The sequence below is a fragment of the Atractosteus spatula genome, chromosome 3 (assembly GCF_055471065.1).
Source record: "Atractosteus spatula isolate fAtrSpa1 chromosome 3, fAtrSpa1.hap1, whole genome shotgun sequence".
NCBI lineage: Eukaryota > Metazoa > Chordata > Actinopteri > Semionotiformes > Lepisosteidae > Atractosteus > Atractosteus spatula.
This window is the reverse complement of record NC_142708.1, coordinates 60,086,774-60,109,396: the sequence shown is the minus strand read 5'-3', so window position 1 is coordinate 60,109,396 and position 22,623 is coordinate 60,086,774. Positions and strand designations below refer to the sequence as shown.

Here is a 22,623-nt window from a genome sequence, read left to right as displayed (position 1 = left end):
GATGGCTATGTGATAAAACCTCTTTTGAAACAGACGGTAATTGCTGATATATCTACAGAGTCTGCCAGACTGGTATATTGGCAGACACTATAGATTACAAATACCTAATTAAGTAAATCTATCACTAAATAAATAAATCTTGGACACATAAATAATCACAAATCGACTTAATACGTCCTAGTGCACATCACTAACATTCACATGCACACTTCTTTCATGGTGAGCAGTACATTAAAGCCCTTGAAGGCAAGCATTAGTTGCTGCTAGAGATGTAAACTATGCTTATTACCACCCACAGAGGCAAGAAAGTAATGTATTTTTTTGCTTGAGTTATATGAACTAGATAGCGATGCTAATGATGTTCCTCTGTTCCTTGTTGTTTAATCATTACGCCTATGCGAAGCTCCAACCCTGAGTAAACACATTAAAGCTGATTTACAGAATAAGTGTGCTGCTTTTGGTCCATTGTACATCTGTACCACAAACCACCAAGGCAAAAGCACACTGCTGCAGGAACAAACCTAAAAAGAGGGCTGGGATTCTAACTAAAGCATGGTCTTGTAATGGCTGTTAAACTCTTATGAAGTGCTTGCAATTAATACTGTACATCAGTGACACGAATTGGTATCAATAATTATGTACTTTCCAGAAAGCATGACAGTTTTTATAATTGACCACAGGCCTTGGCCACCAATCTACTAATAACAGCAGATGAAAAAAGAATGGTGGGTTTAGCTGAGCTGAGTGGATTAGTTCTTATTTCCTCACAAACTGAAACCCTAAGTGGGAATCAGAGAAATGGCTATTGCTGTGCATCAGAAGTTTGAAGAATTTCTTAATGGGAGGTTTGCAAAATGTAATGGTAGGTGTCTGTGAATGGAGGCTACTGAAGATTGGCAGGTTTCATAGGTCTCCGCTGTGTTCCTGCCTGCCACTGCAAGTGTGATAGCAGGAACTTGAAAATGCCACTACCTGTTTCAATGAACCCCAAACCCAGACAGAAAGGAGGAGGTATGTTGTCCTTCAGTTGCCCTCTGTTAAGAAACTTACACAGTGAGTTAGACTCGCTGGCAGGAATAAGAAAATTTCAGCAGGTGCTGTTTTTGTCCTCAATCTGACACTGAAGTTCTGATTTTTTTTCAGTGCTGACAAGGAAGATGTCTCATAGGATCCGTGTGCCTAGCGTGTCCTCGGGTCACTCTGGGAGTACAGAAGAGAGCCTGCTTACATACTGTATCTGTTTCCAAATCGGGTATAAAAAGGGGGAACAGTGCACGACTGACCAGTCTAATTAAAGCAAAGATGTTAAGCTTTTTTTTTTGGCACACAACCTGAGAGAGAAAGGTTTATAGCACGCAGATGGCACTGACAGCACTGAGTGCTGGCTTGACAACACTGAAATTGAATTGTTGAACTAAACTGCAGTGGCAGATGGGTGGTATCATTGCAGAAGGTGAAACAGCGACCAGAGAGGAACTTACTCACATGTGGCACCATATGCTTATAATCATCTGTAAATTAAAAGATTCTCATCATCTCCAACTAAAAGACTAAAACCTCGCTCACTACAGCATTTTATATAGTGCTGGAAAGTTGCAAAAATGTTGGACTCAGCTGTACTGCATCTGTTGCAACTATTTAAGATGAATCACACATTTCTCAGGTTCTTGTAATATACAGAATTTGAATGTTAAATAATGGTTATTTCTTTGTATTCAATTCAAATGGTGGTAATGTCTAATATACACATCTATGAAACATTCTTACAGTATATATGTATTTCTCTATTCTCTATGTCTCTATTAGTAGAAGTACTTGGACACCTGAAACTACCATATGTCCCTGAATGATCACGTCTCATGGTGAGATGCAGACACTGTTCTCTAAATTCTCCGTATGGCTTTCTTCACACTTTCATTTGTCCATCTGTACTAAACAGAAACACTTAAACTCATTGGAATAAATGATTGTGCTGAAAAGGTTTTAGAAAGTAAAAGTATTTTCCTTTATTTCCAGCACTTTTACCACTGAATTGCCCACCTTTTTGTGTAGCTTCTTCTGTGTCTTTTCTTCTCTGGGAAATTCTTCAATGAGGCCTTGTACATTATACAAATGACTCAATTTTGTATTTGTGCATTAACATATTGCAAATTTTGTACTTGGGAACCTGATTTATGCAATGCATACAGAAAGTATGTATAGTATGCTTTGGCCCGTTACTTGCCGGTATAGACTCTGGCTCCCCACAGGTAAAGTGGCTAGAAAATGGATGAATGGATTTACAAAACTATGTGGATAATTGTTGTGCCACTGTGAAATCCAAATCACTCTACACAGAGATTTGTAAAAATACTTGTGAGAAGTGCAGGGACTGATCATCTACAGTAACATTCTCTTTATTGTTTAAATTACATTCTTACAAATTGCTTTCATGTTCATTTGCCCTTTGGAAAATTCCATTTTTCTGCATCTCGTATCATTGTCAAGTATAAAACAAGTAACACATAAACATCTCTAACCTTTAGCTAAGAGATATACTTATACTAGACAATAGTTTAACTTCTAGAAGTTGTTTCTATCATTTGCAACTTGTTGTTATGTACTGCAATATCTCTATATCTTGTCTGGTACCCTCTGTTGTTAGGGGTTAGTTTTTATAGTCACGTAACAAGAGTGGCGACAAGTTTGTTTCAGCTGAACCTGGGAGAAATGAACTGAGGAAATATTTCTTGGTTTCAGACAAATACTTCATAACTAAACCTTCAAAGTAACCGACTGCCATGTTTTTATTCTCAATATTACACTTTACAAATGTACTTTTTTAAATTTTATTTTTTTTGTTTAACTGTACAATAAGCCTCTACCAAACAAGTAAAGGTTATTTGCATGCTGAAAAGTACAAAGACTAAACACAAAGTTTTCAGCTGCTGAGTCTTTTTCATGTGTGATGGAGAAAGAGGAAGGACTTATGCTTTATATCCCTGCTGTCTTCTTCTTCTGTCACAATGTCAAGACTTTGAGTGTCTTGAAAACTGCTCATAAATATTTATTTATATACTTTATTATTAGATTACTATATTTTCCACAATTCACAAGGAATGAAAAATAATCTTGTTTGAAAAGGAAACGTGCATATTTAATTTCCTTAATACATTTTGTTTTTGAATTAAAGCTTTTGTCCAGAGTGGTAAGCCGATACAGTGCTGATATTTAGAAATTAAATAAATTCTGAATGCAAAATTGCTGTAACACATTGCTTTCAAGATGTTAAAAAAATAATTTCCTACCTTTGATTTTTTGGCACAGCAAGTGCTAAAGTTTGCTACATTCTTTACCATCTACAGCCAAAGACTAATGTACTGTAGGTTTAAATATAAAGCAAGAATAATAAAGATCAGAGGAAGAAAAATAGTGCCTGAGTTATGGGTACTATTGACAGGTTCTATACAAAGTAATTCAAGGCCAAGATATATTCTGTGTTCTTCCAAAACCTTACTGGTGTATTCTGCATATAAGGTGATTAATTCTATCTACTAATCTCTTAAAGATAACTTTTAAAGGACCCATAACAAAATATTTGATCTACATGTTATTCTCAGACATAGCTTCATATCTGATTTTTTTCATAAGGTAAAGCAAAGAGGCTTGTTTTATAAAAGTGTACCACTTACAAAAATGTTGATGTACATAATAAGCTATTCAAAGTCAAACAGAATAAAGACAACCAAGGTATAAATAACAGCAAATCCCTGCAATGGACAAATCAATTTCAAGTGAAGTTAATCAGTTATAACACGTCCTTATTGAGCAGGCTAGCCTAACTGTTCAGGAGCCTGACTTGAGGCACTTGTGGCTGAGATTACTGAAGGACACCATCTGATTTTTCAGGTTAGGCTGTCATTTCTATACTGATATATATCAATGCACATTTTCATATTTCTGAACACAAACACACGCTTAAGTTCTGTTGCATTCTGTTCTGCAGTATGTGGACCTATTGCAGTGCATACAGAATCCCCAGGGAAGTTTTAAAGGTGATATTGATTGGGACTTAAAAACTAAATGAACAGTGTATTCAGGCGCAACACCTTATGTTCATAACAACAGGGCCTGGCAAGTTAATCTAAGAGCTGGGAAGGTACCAAAAAAACTGCTTGTGTGGATAGCAAGCTGAGAGAAGCCTTCTGTCTCCTGCTGCTCTGGTGAACACAGACATTGAACAGAATGTGGTCTCTGGCCGGGCAAAAGCAAAGTTGTTTCTCATGGACCTCAAACTGACTAACAGTTACTGTTCCAGCTCATTAATTGCAGTAGGATCTCACTTCCTCTACTTGCATGAATGAAGCAATTCACATGTTTAGATGGGCTGCAAGACAGAGTGCTCGACCTGAGAGAGTCAATGTGTTTGGATTGCATGACACAGCTTTCCCCTGCAGACACTGAGCAGCTTTCCCTTTTCCTCTCATGTTAAAGTGTCGTTTTGATTTGTTCATTTGCCTCAGGTTTCTATTTTGTTACTTGTAAGCATTACTCAGGGGCAAACAGTGCACATGGTAGAAATTGATTAAAATCTTTTAATATCAGATGCTACACTATGTGAAAGATATTGAAATTAGTGTTCATTACTGGCCACTGTAGGCTTTGGGTAAAAACAACCATTACATGTTGACTCCAGTCATACATCTAGTTGCACATTAAATGAAAAAATTAAGAGAGTTTAACCCTTGTAAAAGGTTTTCTTACAAATTTTCATATGACTCAGTTTTGGAATACAAATACTGAACAGTGCAACATACAATATAAGCAGCCAAATGTCTCTGAAAAAACAGTTGCAGATAGGAGCAAACCATCACTTCTCCTAACATCAACCTGGGACCCAAAATCCATCACTGAGCGTAAAAAATGTCTAAGTAGAGTGGGAATGCTAACCCTAACCCTAGCTGGGGTTTCAACAGAGCATTCCTGCAAACTGCCTCTGAAGCTCTCCAGTCACCAGATTTGTAAATGTTCCTCAAACTGAAAAATATGACTAAAACAATCAAAACCACTGGAAAATGCTCTTGGAATTTCATCTTCTTCAATGATGTATCTTCTTTAAGCACATTTTCAATCAGATGTAAAATGCTACAGTACATGAAAGATATTGAACTTAGTGTTCATTACCGGCCCCTGTAGGCTTTGGGTAAAAAGAACCATTACATGTTGACTCTAGTCATACATCTAGTTGCATGTTAAATAAAAAAATTAAGAGAGTTTACCCCCTTTAAAAGGTTTTCTTGGTTTTGGAATACAAATACTGAACGCTGCAACGTACAGTATAAGCAGCCAAAAGTCTCCGAAAATAAAGTTGCAGATAGGAGAAATTATCACTTGTCCTTACAGTACATCTGTGTTCATATGGTCAGGGTTTACAAGCATTTACAGAATTATTAATGAATCACTCCTCAAAAGTACTTTCCGACTAATGTTGACATACATTAATTAAGCCACTAAATGAGTGTAAACGCAGATTCCATATAAAAAGGCTATTTACTCTGTGATGGAGAACCAGACACTTCTCCATCATCAGATCTCTGTTGCACTGTTTGAAAACTGACACAATTAAGCAAAATCTGCAAATTTGTTTTAATTAATTCTCAATTCTTGAGTGCAGAAAAGGGAATGTTATTAAAAGCCAATTTGGAATGTTTCAATGCTCATTTAAACATTCCTGACAGGGTTTCATTATTAATGGAACCACTACATTCTAAAAAAAGAATCTCCCTGAGATGAAATTGCCTGGAAACCCAAATTACATTACTAAAAGTGAAAGCAGATATCTGGACTTCTATATTCAGATATTTGGTATTCTGTTGAAGATGGTTTGTTTGCTCTTCCTAATTTCAGGTTGCACATCCATTGTAATGGATCACTCTTTGTGTGTGCATACAAACCTTGCCTGAGCCTGAGCTCATTACCGGATTCTGTATTCTTTTTAAATAATACACTTTTTTCTTTGAGATTTCTCATCTAAATAATAAGTTTTAGATCATTTCTCATTCCTAATTGAGTTACCTAGCAATGTAGGTTTTGTTTTAAATTTGCTGTCTTATTTCTTTGCTTTTAACCTCTGTGAAGCACCTCTAATGTACCAAACTTGGTTGCGAATCCTGTTTATGACATAAAGGCATTGCTGATTAACGTTGTTTTCAGGGTTCAATGACTCAATCAGAGAAGGTGTTGTCTGAGATTACAGGCTGGGCCCTGCAATGGAGAAATCTGACGTTACTGTACATATCTGGAATATGTCAGAGCCGCAACTCTCCTCCTTCTTAAGCATTTGTTCTGCTGTGTGGGCAGCAGCATGAAGATGCAGATGTCTGCAGCTCCAAGCATGCATGCTTGTAATCTTCATCCTCACCTGTGCTAGCAAGACAGATTTATTAACATGTTCAGTTTCCAAATTGAAGTTACTAACTGTGAAGAAATAACTGATGATTCTAAATAAAACCAAACAGCTTATTCGTGCTTCAGGACCAAAAGTTCTAACTGTCTCTTATATAATATTATTCATACAATACTTTTGATAAATATATTCTACGGAGATGCAAAGAAATGTCTGTAGTTATAATGCAGCCAAAGGTTCTGATTCAGATTCAGGAGATAACAAAGCCAGGTCAACAACAAAAGTCCTTGAGTGTTACTTAAATGAGAAGTTCGGGACATTGGCTTTAGTCCACTGGACTTTAAGTACAGGTAGACTTAAAGTTTTAGTGGTCAGACTCCTCCTATGGGACAACACAATAGGTTTGCTACAAGAGTGGCACCAGCAGGCTTGGTGGAGGGACAATGAGCAGCTGACTCTGAGAAGTAAAGGTTAAAGCCTCGCATTTATACCTAGTGACAACAGATGATTGGCAGGATCTGGCATTTGTCTTTCTCTTAAACCTTAGTTATGAATTAGAGAACAAATCCAAACTTCAACTCAAATACCAATAAGAAATTCCAAAATGTGTCATATGATGGCCCTTTCTGTTGAGGCTCAATCAGTCTACACAATAGCCATTAGCTCCATTTGTTAGGTGAGTCCAGGTTTTACTTCATCTGGTCCATTTTCCCCTGAAACAGTGGTATAGTGAAAACAGCATCCTAAAAAGGTTTTCATATTTAACATCTTGGATAACTGTCTATTTTTGTTAATTTTGTTCTTCTACACAAACATTTTAAAAAAAGAAATCCTGAGATGAAATGAACATTTGGTTTATTTTACAAAAATCTGTTTAAACTGTTTGACGATATGTACACAAATTTAATAAAGCAAAGTTTTGTATTTCTATTCAGAAACATACTCTATTTCAAATAGAAAATGTCAGGCAGAGCCTCCAGTTAAAATACATCGTATCAGAATTCTACTTTTTATGAACGTCAAAAGAATCTTCAGATTTAATCAGTACCTACAGTCTTGCCAGAAAACTTTTGTATGTAAGATCAATTCTATTACAAAGTCCATTCATAAGACACTTGGTGACATTAATCTTATGCACCACTCCACATTCCAATTATGGCTTTCTCCTTTTTGATTTTAGCTGGGACATTAACTAATAAGAGTCTGACCAATTCATCATTGCGTTTACTTTGTTTATGGATCCAGGCAATCAATAGGTCATTGGTCCACTGAATTGCCAACAGCACCACACTAAGCTGTCTAGTACAAAGTCATTCAAGAGGGGTCTGGCTCAATGTCAAACAGCATTACTTGCTTTATAAAAAAACATGTACTTCTGATCTTACAACTTTAATTACAGTAACTTAAATCCAATAAGTACAATGGTATTCCAGCCACACAATTGTTTAGTATGCAACAGGGCTGTAAGCCTCACAGTGGTGCATAGGAAGAACTTGAGTTTGCTGCAATAGTACACAACACCAACCTTAGTGACAGTGACTTCATTGTGCTTCTGCTGTCACATTATTTGTAATTTAAATAAAATCTGAAGATAATCAGGAAAAAATGAATAAAGTGCAATAAGCTTGCACCCAACTGTTTGATGAAACCATTCATCAGAGTTAATCCTTTCTGTCTACTTCACACAAAGAATAATAAGAAATATTGTTTCTCCATGTTAGATTTTGTCAACTGCAGTAAAATCAAATTACAAATGAACTTGCAAATTGGGCATGACACATTTCATTACATTTAGGATTGTCCTGCTTTAACAAATATATTTCAAACTATCATAAAACAATAGATCTGAAGTCTTTTTACTAAGAAAGTTATTTGAGTGATTGGCAATTTAAATGTTTAAATGTCCTGATTAGTGATACTACACTTATTCTTGTAAATTTAAAGCCCTGTGCGACACTTAAAATCTTTTTGTTGTCTTTAAGCTTCTTCAGTACCAAAGCAAACATGTATCTGTAAGATAACCAAGTAAAATGACCTGCAGTGTTTTAGATTTACTGATATATACTGTATAGTGCTGCTCAGTTTTCTCTCAGACACATATACTGTGTAATATGATAGCTTAGTGCAAACAATATGATTGTTATGCTTTTACATTTCAAAAATATATATGAATAATACAAGCCTGTAGCACCACTGCAAAAACATACTGAATATTAAGCCATCATCTGAAAATGTGATGTCAACATTAAATAATTTTCTTCCTTTTGCAGCAATATTAGAAAAGAATGTGGAGATGCTTCACTGTCCCAATCTGACAAAATAATAAGATGCAAGGCATTGTCTATTTTATACTGAAAATCATTTGCGTTACATTAACAAGCCCCCTCCCATGACAACAATTGTATTGCAATTGACATGTGCCGAAAATGGCTTAAACAAAGGAATTAATGTTAAAAGCTAGGTGTTTGATGCAGCAAAAGCTTTACTTCCAACACTGACGTTGAAGAAGAGTGAGCCTAATTATAGGGCTGAAATAAAAGCGACTTCAGTGATGCACTGTGTCACAAACTATACAAAGTATAGTGTAACGCATACGGCCACCATTGCAGGTTGTTCGACCTGGCTTAACAGCGAGGTGACGTCACCGCCCTTCCCTGTGAATAGCAGGGACAGAGGCCATCAGGCTGACGGGAGATTTCCCTTTAGCTCAAGTGGCTGGGTCCCTGTTGAGTGACGCTGGAGGCCCGGGTTCGAGTCCCCGATGGTGGGGGCCGACCTGAGGCGGCAGCAGCGAGGGCGCATACCCACGTGAACCCCAGAACATTACAATAGTATATATGACACCCGAAGAAGGCTCCATGGCTGAAACGTTGTGTTTTCATTCTTCTCTTTTCAACACGGAATAAACATATTACTTGTTCCTTTGCAGCCTACGCATGCTGACGCAGCTACCCACCTGAACTATACAAAGCATAGTTCATCAATGTTTTGTAACACCTGGTTCTCAGGTACAACAACTTTATATAGTACCGGTGATTTTCTAAAACTGCATTCTACTTAATAAATGTATATGATACATTAAAAGTGACACTGAAATAGGCAAGTTGTTTGGCTAATAGGATACAAGATATGTATCCAAGTTATGAGGACAATACTAAATGAGCCTGTCCAATTGGTGTGTAAGCCAAACACCTGCTGCAAAAGCAGTCAGGGTAGGAGGAAGAGATACTGTACAAAGCCATGCATTATGAGAAAGGTTAGTTTCCCACTCACAGTTGCACAGTTTAAACAATTACACAGTCACATTTACTCAGTTTCAACAGGTACTGAACGGCTGACAATTTGTCTTCACTTTCAAGATACAGGTTCTATTGGATTTGAAAGCAGATGTCTTTAAAACATGTTTTACTTGGATAATAAATGTTTGGATATAACCCCTTGTGAGTTTATGCTAGACATACAGGTTCATAATCAAAGCACTTCACTGTTGTGGTGAAAATCCGAACTGAAGCAACTGACACAAATGTCTGTGCATATTTGCACATCATTCATAATATGTCCTAAGACGTAAACTTTTATAAAAAACAAATAAAAAGATATGGCTTATGAGGAGCCTAAAGTAACAGTATATTTTGTTCTACAATAAACATACAATATTCATTATTACTTCCTATTCCCTATATAACTGTCTTACCATTAGGGGTTCCAATGCTCCTCCCAAAGCAAATTAAGGATGTGCTAAGATATCTCCCCTCCCCCACCCCAATACCAGTGAATACTGGGTAGCTTTCAGCAGGTGGTATAACTTGAACTGACAGTTTATTTTTAAAGCACTACATTTAAAGAAATTTTGAAAAGCAAATGACTACTTATATTTGTGATTAAGAATACAATTAAAAAATTGTGTCTAGAATAGTATAATTCTCTTCCAGAATGCATATGCACATCTACACAAAATTATTCAATTGACTTGCATTACTTTCACAACATCAGGACTCCAGTCCTCATGTGTCCTAATAATTAATAAATTCTAAAGTGATTTAGTTAAATAAAAAAAATGTTAATTGAGGTAAGGTCAGTCAGAAAATTAAAATAACAAAATCAAGAAGACCCATATTGTTCTGATCCTACAAACACACCATCACAGCACTAGAAGCTAATTCCAGTCTGCATGCTATTCCTGCACTGTCTGCACTGTCTCACCTCCCAGCAATATTAGTAGTAACACTGAGTTCAAGTACTAATTTGGTCAGAATCTTTGTGTGGACGGTATGTTTAAATTGTATTTCTTTTTCTTTTCCATTTTAGCAGACTTGTCAATAAGACCTGGATGCCTTCTTTTATTCACTCTAACTCCTACACCTCTGCTGGTGGGCCTGCAGCTATTCTTCAAGCCTGCCAACTCAAACAGAAAATGAGTACTACCTCAAACCTGGACAAGAAATATGTTTCCATGTTTTTCAGAGAAGTTACTTCGGTTAAGAGTGGTAAACTGCAGAGCACTACAATTTAGTTTAAAAAATGAAAACGTCTTTTTGAAGTATCAAAGAAATGTTCTGTTCTCTGAAATACTTGCAATCATGCAGTAAAGTTTGAAACAAAAGTGAAAAAAAAAACAGCTGTGTCATGGAAGTTTAATACACCAAAAAGGTCTGACAGTTTTCATTTTTATTTCGGAAACTCTTTGTTGTTAAAATGCCTTTCATAATGCAGATGAGAAAAATGTTCTCTTAGGAGAAACAGTTTTCATCTTTTTAACTGTGTAGAAGTGAAGTATTGCAATAATGATCTTAACTCTCAAGCTGGCAATGTAATTTGGTTATTGCCCTTATCCACAATAAATATGAAAAAAACATCAGGTTGTTTTCATTACTGCTTTGTATTCACACTGCCTGTATATTGTTTTAGTTCATTTTATTTTATTTTGCCTAGCACAGCACTTACAGTACACTGTGTTAGCTTCACTGTCATTGTGTTAATGTATTCTTGTTGTACTTACATGACTGTGCCTTGTACTTGCCTAATGTAAACATCATATACACAGTGTAAGTCACAATGGATAAGCAAATAAATAATAATTAGAAACAAAAGTAACAGCATTGCTTCAGTTATCTGCTCTTTCAGTTTCCTGGCTGACTTAACTTTTCAGATTTACAAAGATGAAAAGATTCACTGGGCAATCAAAAAGAAACAAACACATAAAAATAATTTATATAAGTAAATAGAGGTAGAGTAAGGTCTCCTCAGTGACCATCATGGTGGACCATTCGATTTCAAGCTTCAATAAGATTCCTATGAAAGTATCCCAGTAAACCACTTTCCAGGATACCCCAGGAAATGACTTCTGTACCAGGAATTGGCTGTAGTCATACAAGTTAGGATTGTCATTTCACCCACAGAATGTTAAAGCCACTCATAGTCTGTAAGATATATTCCAGAATAACATCCATTCTTTTTAAACCCAAATACCCATTCAGAGTATTCAATTACCCTTTCTGCTTGACTGTACAGAAAGAGAAAGGCACAGGGACCAATCCAAGATTTATAAAGCTGTACAAGTTGGTCAGTCCAGTTCATGCCATTTTATCCTCTTTTTCAAAAAATCCAATGAACAATTTCAGTGCCACTTTCCAGAGGTCATTATAAGTATAATGGAGACTTCACCTACTATGGCCAAACTGTGTTCAAACTAGAAGAGTAATTCTTCAGATAATTACATTCTAATGGATTTTTATCAAACTGGTTCATGCAGTCTGTTATTAGCATTAAAATGAAGGAAAATCAACATGTGGATTGCTTCTATGTCAAACATTATGAAAGCAATTGAAAGCTGACTGGACTGTGCAATTATCTGTCTGCTGCATGAAGTACAAGAGCCTGGGTGAGCTGCCAGAACAGTACAGAAATTCAGTACAAAATTGACTAAACATGGCTATGAAATAAGGAGAGAAAAGCAAAGAATGAAGAAACCGTGTCCAGCTATGAAAAATTAATGTTAATCCTTTCTGGTTCAAAATAAAAATAATAAAAGTGATAATAATAACATCAGGCTTTCAGAAGATAATGAAGTCATCACACAGAAAATGATGAATCAGGGGCTATCACAAAGCAGCAAATCAAACCGCCACGAAGAAAGGGTGTGTGGGACATGAAAGCAATCAAGACACAAAAGAAATGTCAGTAGAATACAGCAGCACAGCGGTATTTAGATCCTGCCTGCTGTGTCACATATAGGCTTACGATTACCAACACAATTTCAGCCTCTTTTCATTCTGAAGTATTTTTTCAACAGATCTCTGTAGCAGCCCTGAACAATGAACACATAAAGAACACAGAAATTATTACGTTTTTTTTTTCCCTTTAATGTGGCCTAATTCAGCTTTCTACCAGTTATTGGTGCTGCCTCTTGTATTGTGCATACACATGCAGTTTAAATTGCACAAATGTTGCACAAATGTAGTGAATGCTCACTTCACTCTTTGGAAGATAACTTAATTTTACAGAAATAATTGCAGACAAATGATCAAATAAGGGGTTTAATAGATAGCTCTTAAATGAAAGAGCACACTTCCTTCAAGTGATTGCTTCCTTCAACAATTGGCATTATTTTATAGACAAATATCAAATAGTTAATTACTATATCCAGGGCGATAGCCCATTTTCACTGTTAACAAACCATTTTTCTCAGGTCATATTGTTTCTTTTTAAATTTCTGGCATAATCATCAAAAACTAATTTGCAGTAAATAAATTCTTCTTAAGGAAGATGTAGAATTTCTTTTTTATTCAAAGACATTTTTAAAACATCTACAACACAACAATTGGATAGAGACTCCACTTACTTCAGAGCTAGGGCCCAGAATTAAATAGCATTGTATAGGGAGCAGGAATTAATGGTCTGGAGGTATTTAACGGGACAGAAAAGATTTTTCATTTCTTCTCATAAATCCTCCTATGTTCTTGTTAAGCTTCGTTGTGTTCCATTATATAATGTCAAAAAGCAGGCTAGTAAGTCAATGAAGCAGCTGCTCCTATCAAATGAAAATTTTATACTGTCATTGATTTCTTTTCATGTTGGAAGACTAGGACGATGTTTTTATTGAGATTTCTTTAAAAAAGAAAAGAATAAAGAAGAAAAAACTACAAACCTTAATCACAGCATTTTGTTCCACTTATTATAAAAGCATAAAGTATTATCACCACCAGCCATGTGATATAATTGAAGAATGACTACTGTATTACACAGTCTAGAAATACCTCAGCCTGGATGCTCCAAAAAACAATTTAAGTGCAGAAATATTTAAAGTATATTTAAATATTTCTGGAAAGAGCATAGAATAATTACCAGAGCAATACAACATACCAAGTTAAAAAAGACAAAAAGACAAAAGTATAAATATACATATAAATATAAATATGAAAAATATTCTCTAAACTACACTTTCAGAGTCTAATGTCATGCTCAAACAGAGCCACACTTTTTTAGAGGTTCTGTACAACATTGGTACAGGAACCTCTTCTAAATTTTGCTACTGTATTTTCAAATAATTTTCTTAAGAAACAAAAGAATGAAAGAACACCAAAGTCTAGCTTTTTTTCTGGGCTTTGATTAGTATTTTTTCAGGCCTCTCAGCATTTTCGGTAGTAAATTCCCCTCAGATTGAAATCTTCTCAAAACACATAAAATGTATTTCCATTCCATTAAAGCTATCCAGGTGATTTCTTAATGTTGCTGGCATAAGTATACCGTATACTATAAGAAACAATAAAGCAAACATACTGAGCAATATTCTTGCTCTAGGGTATGAGCAAGACACAAAATATCTTAATGGTAACAGCTTATTTATTCCTAAATTCATGAAATACCATTTTGATGCTATGTATTTTTGCTTTATATGTTTTTATATTTTTGCACTGTAGACACAGTCAAGTTAGAATAAAAGTACTGTATGTAACGAGCATCAACAATTTACTCAAAGCCTTCACTATTGTCTACTATAATAATAGCTTTGACTGTTATTAATACAACTTAGTGTGGGAGAAGAAAAACAAAGCTTGTCATTTAATAAATTCAATTGAAAGCAACCTATACTGTACATGAGCAACTGATACAGTATGGAGTGTTTTAGCAGATAATCCATCACATTTACCAATCAAATCTAATTGCCTCATTGTCAGCTGTTGTTTGTTGTCAACATTATTTGTTTCTCTCTATACATTCATGAAGCTAAAAAGCAATGTTTTGTGCTACAAAATGCATATCTTACATGATTTACTGTTTAAAACATAATGGCTAAAAGCTCAGTAGAGGATTGCCAGAGTATAGTGTTTCTGTAATAAAGGAGGAAAAATATTGACTGAAAAGTGCAGAAAAATGTCTAAAACATTAGCACAACAGTAAAAATACAAATATAATACAGTATGTATATATATATGTATGAAGGAGTTGCTTTATATTTACTGTGTTGTCAACTGCATGTAATGAGGATATTTATTACGTACAAGTAAAAGGTTTTTAAGACAACTACTGCTTAATAATGCTACACTAATGCAGTGGCACTGCCCAGTAAATGATGTTATAAAGCAATCTATAATAAAATCATTGAAATGTATATTTTACCTGCCTCACAAAAGGTCACCCTTGTATTTATTTGTTTCTTAATCTGCCCAAGCATATTAAACACAATGCACTATTTGCTTTACTTACCCACTCCCCCCCAAAAAACAAAAAAAACAAGCAAACCAGGACTGGTTAAAAAACCTGCATCTATTATAACAAAATCATTGCTACTGAAATGATATGATTGTTGACTTGTAATCCTGAATGGTAGGAACAGGAAAAGACTACTGACTGTAAACCATGACTACAAATGAAAATGCTAGACTGGCAAGTGGATGATATCTGACTTCCAGGAACAAAGCACAGCCCATAAGCATGAGTGTGAAAGTGGACTGGCTGTGAAAACACGTATGGATCACAATGACACAAACTATCAGTTATCAACGCAGAGAAGAAGGAAGTGAGAGAGGAAAGTGGGAGTGCCTTGTGAAGTTTTATTGAATCAAACAGAAACAATATTCTAACCCTGTCTTGTGTCTGATCATCATCCCCACTATGATGGTATAATATAGGAAATGTTACAGCTTGTCAGACTTCAGCCCAGACTCTGAAATGGCATGTGGGTGTTATTTTCTAGCTCAGAGTGCTACCCAGCAATTATTGCTTATTCCAAAGCATAATTTAAAGAGAAATACTGCGTAACAGTGAAAGTCATGAAGCATTTCTTTTGCTAAGAAAAAAGCTCCTGAAAATTCATGAAGAATGTGACTCACAAGCAGCGCAATGTAATCAAAGGAGGTCTGATTTTTAATTGAAGTACAACCCGAATGGTTATAATCTAAAGAGCGGTACGACCTTGAATGTATCACAGTGGCAGCATCTAGAGAACAAATAATACAGTATTTTGCCTTTCAACATCAAGTTATCAATATCAGGCCATTCTTCCAGGAGAACAGCCCCCCAAGAGTCACTTTCCAATTTCCTCCTTCAGTGAGCCAACAATTTTTCAAAGTTTCATTAGGATCCTTAATCAGAAATGTCAATTTTTATTAACTGTACTAGATGGCTTAGTTGGTGAAGTCTACAGATAAATAAAAACATAGGTCCTTCCTGAATTATTTTTAGGAAGTCTATAGTGTCACAGAATATTTTAGTGACATGATGGAAGACAGACATTGATGCCAGATAAAAAAATACTATGAAGCACAGGAATGAGATAAAATGGGCCAGCATGCAAGACGTTTACTTGCACAAAAGCTTGTAAAAAAGCACCTAAACAAAGGTGACAGAGCACAGGCAAGATAGCTTTCAACTATTTATTATTGGCTAAACAATGAATAATATTTTTACTGAGCAAGGAAGAATACATAAACTTATTTCTATAAAAATTATCTTATTTGGGGGGGGGGTTTGGTTTGCATTGATCAATGTTGCAATGGACCCAGATACTCACTTCTTAATGGAATTCATTTGTCAATAAGTGAATGTAAAACATATCAGGCCAAATCATCCCAATCCTCCAAATGAATGGAAATAAAGACAGCCAATGCTTGTCTTTACATATTTCTAAAAACACTTTAGGCTAAAGTCAATACCATAAAGGGTTGTACTAAGACCACTGAGTTCACCATGTTTCAGTCCAGCACTAAGGGGCCCATTTCCTAAAAACAAAACCAAGGATGTTTTAAGGACAGTGTAATGGAGCAAAAGTACTCCATCACTGACATACTAGCCTATGAACCACTTTGTGAGAATAAGGACAGGATTGAACAGGATTCTTAATTAAAAAACATGTCAGGCGAAAGCTAAGTATATAAGGAATTAACAAGGCTGTTCAATTAGAGGAGCAATCTATTTGATTCTTAGACACATTTTTCCTAGGTATCCAGTGTAAAGGTACAGTATATGTGGCCTGAGGAAATATACTGTACAATCCATTTAATGTGGCCTAGTATTCTGTAAAGTGAGGATTAAATTAACTTCAATCAATTTAGTCTGAGAACTGCCAGGTGGGCTGACTGAGCTGACTGATCAGTGTCACAAGAAACGTGAATTACAGTGTCAATGTCTTCTTGCAAAAGTCTCAGTTTAGTCACATTCCACAGACAGTGAAAGAAGGAATCAAGTGGTCAAACACTAAAAGGCACTCGTAAAGTGAACCAATAGACAACTTCAGAATCAAGATGCAATAAATAGGACACAGTTGGAAGTGCATTTAAAACTGAAAAAGGAAGCAATTCTTAACACAATGGAGTTGTGGGGGTTCTGGAATGAACTGTCCAGCCAAGATGTCAAAGACAATATCCTGACATCTTTCAAGAGGCAGCTGGATGGAAACCTCGGATCAATTAGCTACTAGCAGCCAAACCGAGAAAAATGAGCTAGGTAGCCTGCTCATTTATAATTGTTCTTATGTTTTTATGCTCCAGACAGAATACAATCACTATATGATGGTGCAGAGCAAAAGATGAACAATAAAGTTCTGAATGAGAGTAATTGTGCAAGGCCTCTTTGGTAGTCATTCATTCAGAAAATTTAATTCATGAAAATATAAATACATCACCATGAATTGAAACTTACCAGTAATCAACATTTTACGAAAGTAATTATGATCCTTTGTAATATTTCCTTGGAACCTTTTTAAAAACATTCCTTTACATACTATAAATATTTCATAAAAGATTCTAAAGCATTTCGATTTAAGTAAATTGCACAAATTCTCAAAACTATCAAATTTACACAAATCTTATACAATCATGACAAAATCTTTTGACCTTCTGAAGTTGCCAGGAATTCTTAAGTTACAAAACACTTAAACAATTCTACATATTTTTAAGAACAGTTCAGCAATGTAATCCATTTGTGCTTTCACAGAGAAAACTATACTATCTCTGCAATTAGGATCAAATAGGATCCTAGCTAGAAATAACCTATTTTTAACACCAGTATACTGTACTCAAGTGCTAAACATAAAACATGCCAATATGAAACTGACACACTGAAAATAAAAAAAACCATCTAACAATAAAAATGGACTTATTGCAGTAGAAGGCATTAAGTCTCACTGAACTGCTACCTTAACCTTAATTAAACTGCATGTGAGCTGAGTTTCAATTAAGAACTGTGCTCCTCATTTTTTCTGGTCTTGTGTTCTCAAAGGTTACTTCAGGACACCTGACTGAGGTATAAAGAGGCACTTTGCATATGCTATTCCCTGCCATTCCATTTTATAAATAATACTATAGGCTTCTTTATTAGTGCCACTTTGATCTTCCACGCAAACACTTTTCTTGTAATCTTGACACTGCATATGTCTCTTACCATGCCATCCCATTGAGTAGGGGAAAGATATCTCAAACAGATTGTCATATTTAGTCAGGAGCCTTTTCATAATTGAAGCCAGATCTAGGAAGAAGGAAAAAAAGAATAAAATGAGTTTAGCATCACATCAATCCAGACTAACATAATCTACTTTGATGTTTCCAGAAGGCTTTCATTATCAATGTAAGGCACTTCTATATCTCTCCTTTTCGACTGTGATGGAAAATAATTGCCCATCTAATCTAACAAAATTAAAATAAGCAACTTCACGCCAATCTATTTCTGAAAATAAGGTTGCGCATTTTTGTCCTGCACCACAACAGTTAAATGATTTCACATTTACTGCTGATACCAAATGTAACTGAAAATGCCTTTCAAGGACAGCGTATGGTCAAAATTTAAATACTTTGCAATGACAGTTAGGACTGCACCTCCTAAATTCACAGCCAAGAAATACTTACCAACCATCATGCCATAAAACTCAAGATCGCACACACACAAATGTCACAATCCCAGGATTTTTGACACACAACCTAAGTAGATACAGTACACTCCTGAATGTGAAAAGAACACATACTTGCTCTAGAAACATACTCATGCTGGTGTAAAATGTCCCAGGGTAATATATTGTCTAACCAATGCATACGCACAGTGTAGATGAGGTCAGCTATTCTACCCTGTAGCTCTGCATCCAGTTACTGGTATATTATATTTAATAATTAATATCCAGGAACCATATTTTTTTTGTGTTTCACATTGGTTGAGAATAGCCCACATCTTCTTCAACTACAGCAACATTTTATGCATTGAAATAATCCACGCATTTAGAAAGACTGCAACTGGCATAAACATGGGAAGTCCTTCTCAGCTAATAATGATATATTACAGAAGCTATACAGCAGTTTGTTAGCTGACACTATCAAGTGCCCCGTCCCAACAAATTCGGAGTATCACAAATATGTGGCGAGGCTCGATCAATGTATGTGAATCTCACTTCGGTCAACAACTGAACCCTGTGTAAAACATAATCCCAGTTCAACGTCTTTCCAGGCAAACCACATAGAGATTCTGTGCCAAGAACAGGCTGTGGCTGTCCGTCTGATGTGTACATAAATTGCCCTCCACCATAAGGGTTTGACCAGCACAAAACATTTATTAAATATGCATACAGTCTGGAAAGTGGACATGACTAGTAAATAAACTGAATTAAGTCAAAGCATGAAAACACTCATATCTGCAATAAACTAAGAAGAGTTATCATTCAGGTACAAGTGCAGTTTAGTAAACATTCTTACTACAATGAATTAATGAGTGATAGCATTGGTGGAATGAAGAGTGTAAATCCTAATGTCTACAACAGTCTAAATTACCCATTGCCCAGAGTTGACTGTAAATGCAAAGCAATCTCCTAGTCACTCCTTTCAAATTAACATGTTCTTCAATGCTCTAGGCATGAAAAATAGACTTAACCTCAAAACCCACATTTCCCCAACAAGGATTTTAACATTTGAAAAGTACACTCAATGTTTAAATCACCTTGCTTAACCACTATTTTTACTTATGGAGACTTTAAAATTAAGGCTTTTTTGTTGCTGGCTTTCAATTAAAGGCAACCTTCACATTGAAAGAATTCAAAATCAAATGACTGAAATGAGAAAGGAATGAGTTCCAGTCTTAAATCATTTAAAGCACTGTACTGTATATGAATGGAAAAAGCACAAAAAGGAATAAAGGGAACTCAAAGACATGCCTGTTTGGTTTCCAAATTTGGTGGGACATGGAAAGACACACAAAATTTATGTAGCCCACTCTTTTAGGGGCCAAGATAAACCCAGAGTGTTTTGAAACTTCTCCACTATCCCTAAAGACAGCTCCTTCTGAAGGAAAGCTGACAATCTTGTTTGCTTGACAGTGGAATCTGAACCTTTTAAGTGCTGGCACAGGAGCTTCTGTGTATAGCAAAAAGAAATATAAAGACAAACTGTAAGAATGCTGTCTTACCTTCTATATGGGTTTTTAAAGACAACGAATCACACTCCATCTAAGAATAAATGAAGCCAAAGACTCTTTTAAAATAAGTAAAAAACGCAGACATCAGGAGCATACTGAGCTCCTTGGTTGAAAAGAAATGTTCTAACTGGGAAAACACTTCGGTTTTGTGAATATAAGGACTTGAATGCTCAAAACAGGGCCTTGTGCAATTAAAGACTAATATGTGTAGAGGGGAGAGAGTCTAGAAGTCTAGTCTAAAAGCTTCAACAACAACAGCAAAAAGACATCATATATCTATATAAAATGTGTTTTTAAAGACATCAATTCAACCACAACTTTACAGCCAAACCACACAAAACAAACATTTTAAAGAAAGCAAATAGTAAGCTACAATACTGCAAAAATCCACTACTTTAAATCTGTCACAGTGAAACAAAGAACCTTTTAATAAGCTCTTAGTTTAACACAGCTTCATTTTGATTAATGAAAATATATATTTTTTTATTTATTGGCTGCAGAGTGTTGTTGCCATTAGCACTCCTGCCTTACAGCTTTTGGGTCCTGGGTTTGAGTTTGCATGTTCGTCCATTGCCTGTGTGCATTTCTCTGCATGCTCCGGTTTCCTCTCACATTCCAGAGACAAGTTATGTTAAGTGGTGTCTTTAAATTAACCCCATATGTGTGCGTGTGCCCTGTAGTGGACTGGTGTTATATATAATGTATATGTCACCAATAAAATATTTAAACTGATACACAGTATATGAATAAACAGGGCAAGTAGCAATTCAACTCTCTTTGCAATACAAGTGGGACGATGTGTGATAATGTTTGAGGTATTTTTCAATGAATATTTTTTTATTGTCAGACTGAACTTGGCGAGTCAAGTCAGAGATAAATTGAACCGCCATTGTAGAGTGATCTTACTAGAAAGCAAATGCTTTGCTAAAAGAGAAATCTGATTGTTTAGCAAATACAGCTTGCAGAATTGCAGTAAATTGGGAAGCCATACTGCTTAATTGCTTTCAAAGAATGTACTGCTCAGGGCTTACTGACAACACTGCTGACAGGAGCTATCCCTGAATGGCCGAGTCTCTAATTTCTCTGACATTTATTTACATTCTGGATTGCAGTTGTCATGGGGAAGACACTGATGACTACAGAGATGAAGGAGCCCAATTCATGAGCTGAATATTTATCTTCTATTTCAGGCATTTTTGATGACCAACACAGCTAGAGCTCATAGATGGGGAGTGGGTCAGTAGAAATCCTAATCGAAAAGATTATGAAAATACATCTAAAATAAAAAGAATTGACTGATATAATTTCAAGTGTAAGGTTAAACTAATACAACCAGGAGATGTCGCACAACATGAACTGGATAATTGGAGAAAGTAGGATCATTCTGTTTCCTTAGATATAAAAAATCTTTGTTCTTTTTATTGCAGTTCACTGAAATGACTGAAATACACAGATGTCAGAGCATCAGACCCTTTGTTTTAGGGATCCATATAAAATTATGGCAAAATACGGCAAAAGTATGGCATGAGGTTCATACGTTTGTAACTAAGATGTGCATTTGCTCTTGCAATTTCACCACATTTCAGCACAGCAATAACAAAAGTGCCAAGTGCCTAGGTTTCTCATATTTTATTTACATGGAGCTCTACAATAAAAAAATAACTACATTATGCATTACACTGTACATTACTATATTCAGACCATTACCCATGCAGTGGTATTCCTGCAATTCAAACCTTCCCATCATTTGTCTAGTCAGTATTCATACTAGCACAGGCGTTTTGCTTAGCTGCACAGATTTTCTCATTGCATGCAGTGGACTGGGGTACTGGGGCTATGGGTTTTCTTTATGTTCGCTGATGTCATTACTTTCCCCTTCCTGACCAGGGATTGAAGAACACAAGCCATCTTCCATATGTCCAGATATTTTTAACCCCTACCCTACCCATGTGGCCAGAGCCCTGAAAACTTTCAAATTCCTAGTTTTTTTAAGTGCAGATTGGTTTGGTTCACCTCATCAGTGTTTTCTACTTATCTTCAGCTGAGGCTCAGGACTGTGTTATCCCAGTCCTACCTGTATCTCAAACGCATCTGCTTTCACTTTCATAAGTTGCACCTACTGTCGGTTCTGAAGAGTTAGTTCCCTGTCAGCACAGCTCATCACTAGGCTCTCTGAGAGCCACGATTCTCAGCTTCAACACCACCTTCTTTTCAGAGTAATCACAGTAATACTTCACATTTAAATTGCACTTTTCATCTGAAAGGAACCTGAGAATCTTTATATGGGAGAGGACTCACCTAGCAGCTTCATACACAACAGATAAGGTAGAAACATGAAGAATTGCTTG

The 22,623-nt window shown here is 35.8% G+C and overlaps 1 protein-coding gene across 4 annotated transcripts in view; it reads right to left on the bottom strand.

Moving 5' to 3' along the window:
• The window catches only part of galt (galactose-1-phosphate uridylyltransferase), a 90,080-nt gene that overhangs the window by 17,289 nt on the left and 50,168 nt on the right, over positions 1 to 22,623 (bottom strand). For all 4 annotated transcript variants that reach the window (XM_088911037.1, XM_088911038.1, XM_088911039.1 and 1 more), the window contains exon 9: positions 18,266 to 18,349. In XM_088911037.1, the coding sequence (XP_088767163.1) occupies positions 18,266 to 18,349 (84 nt within the window). The remainder of the gene's footprint in view (positions 1 to 18,265; positions 18,350 to 22,623) is intronic.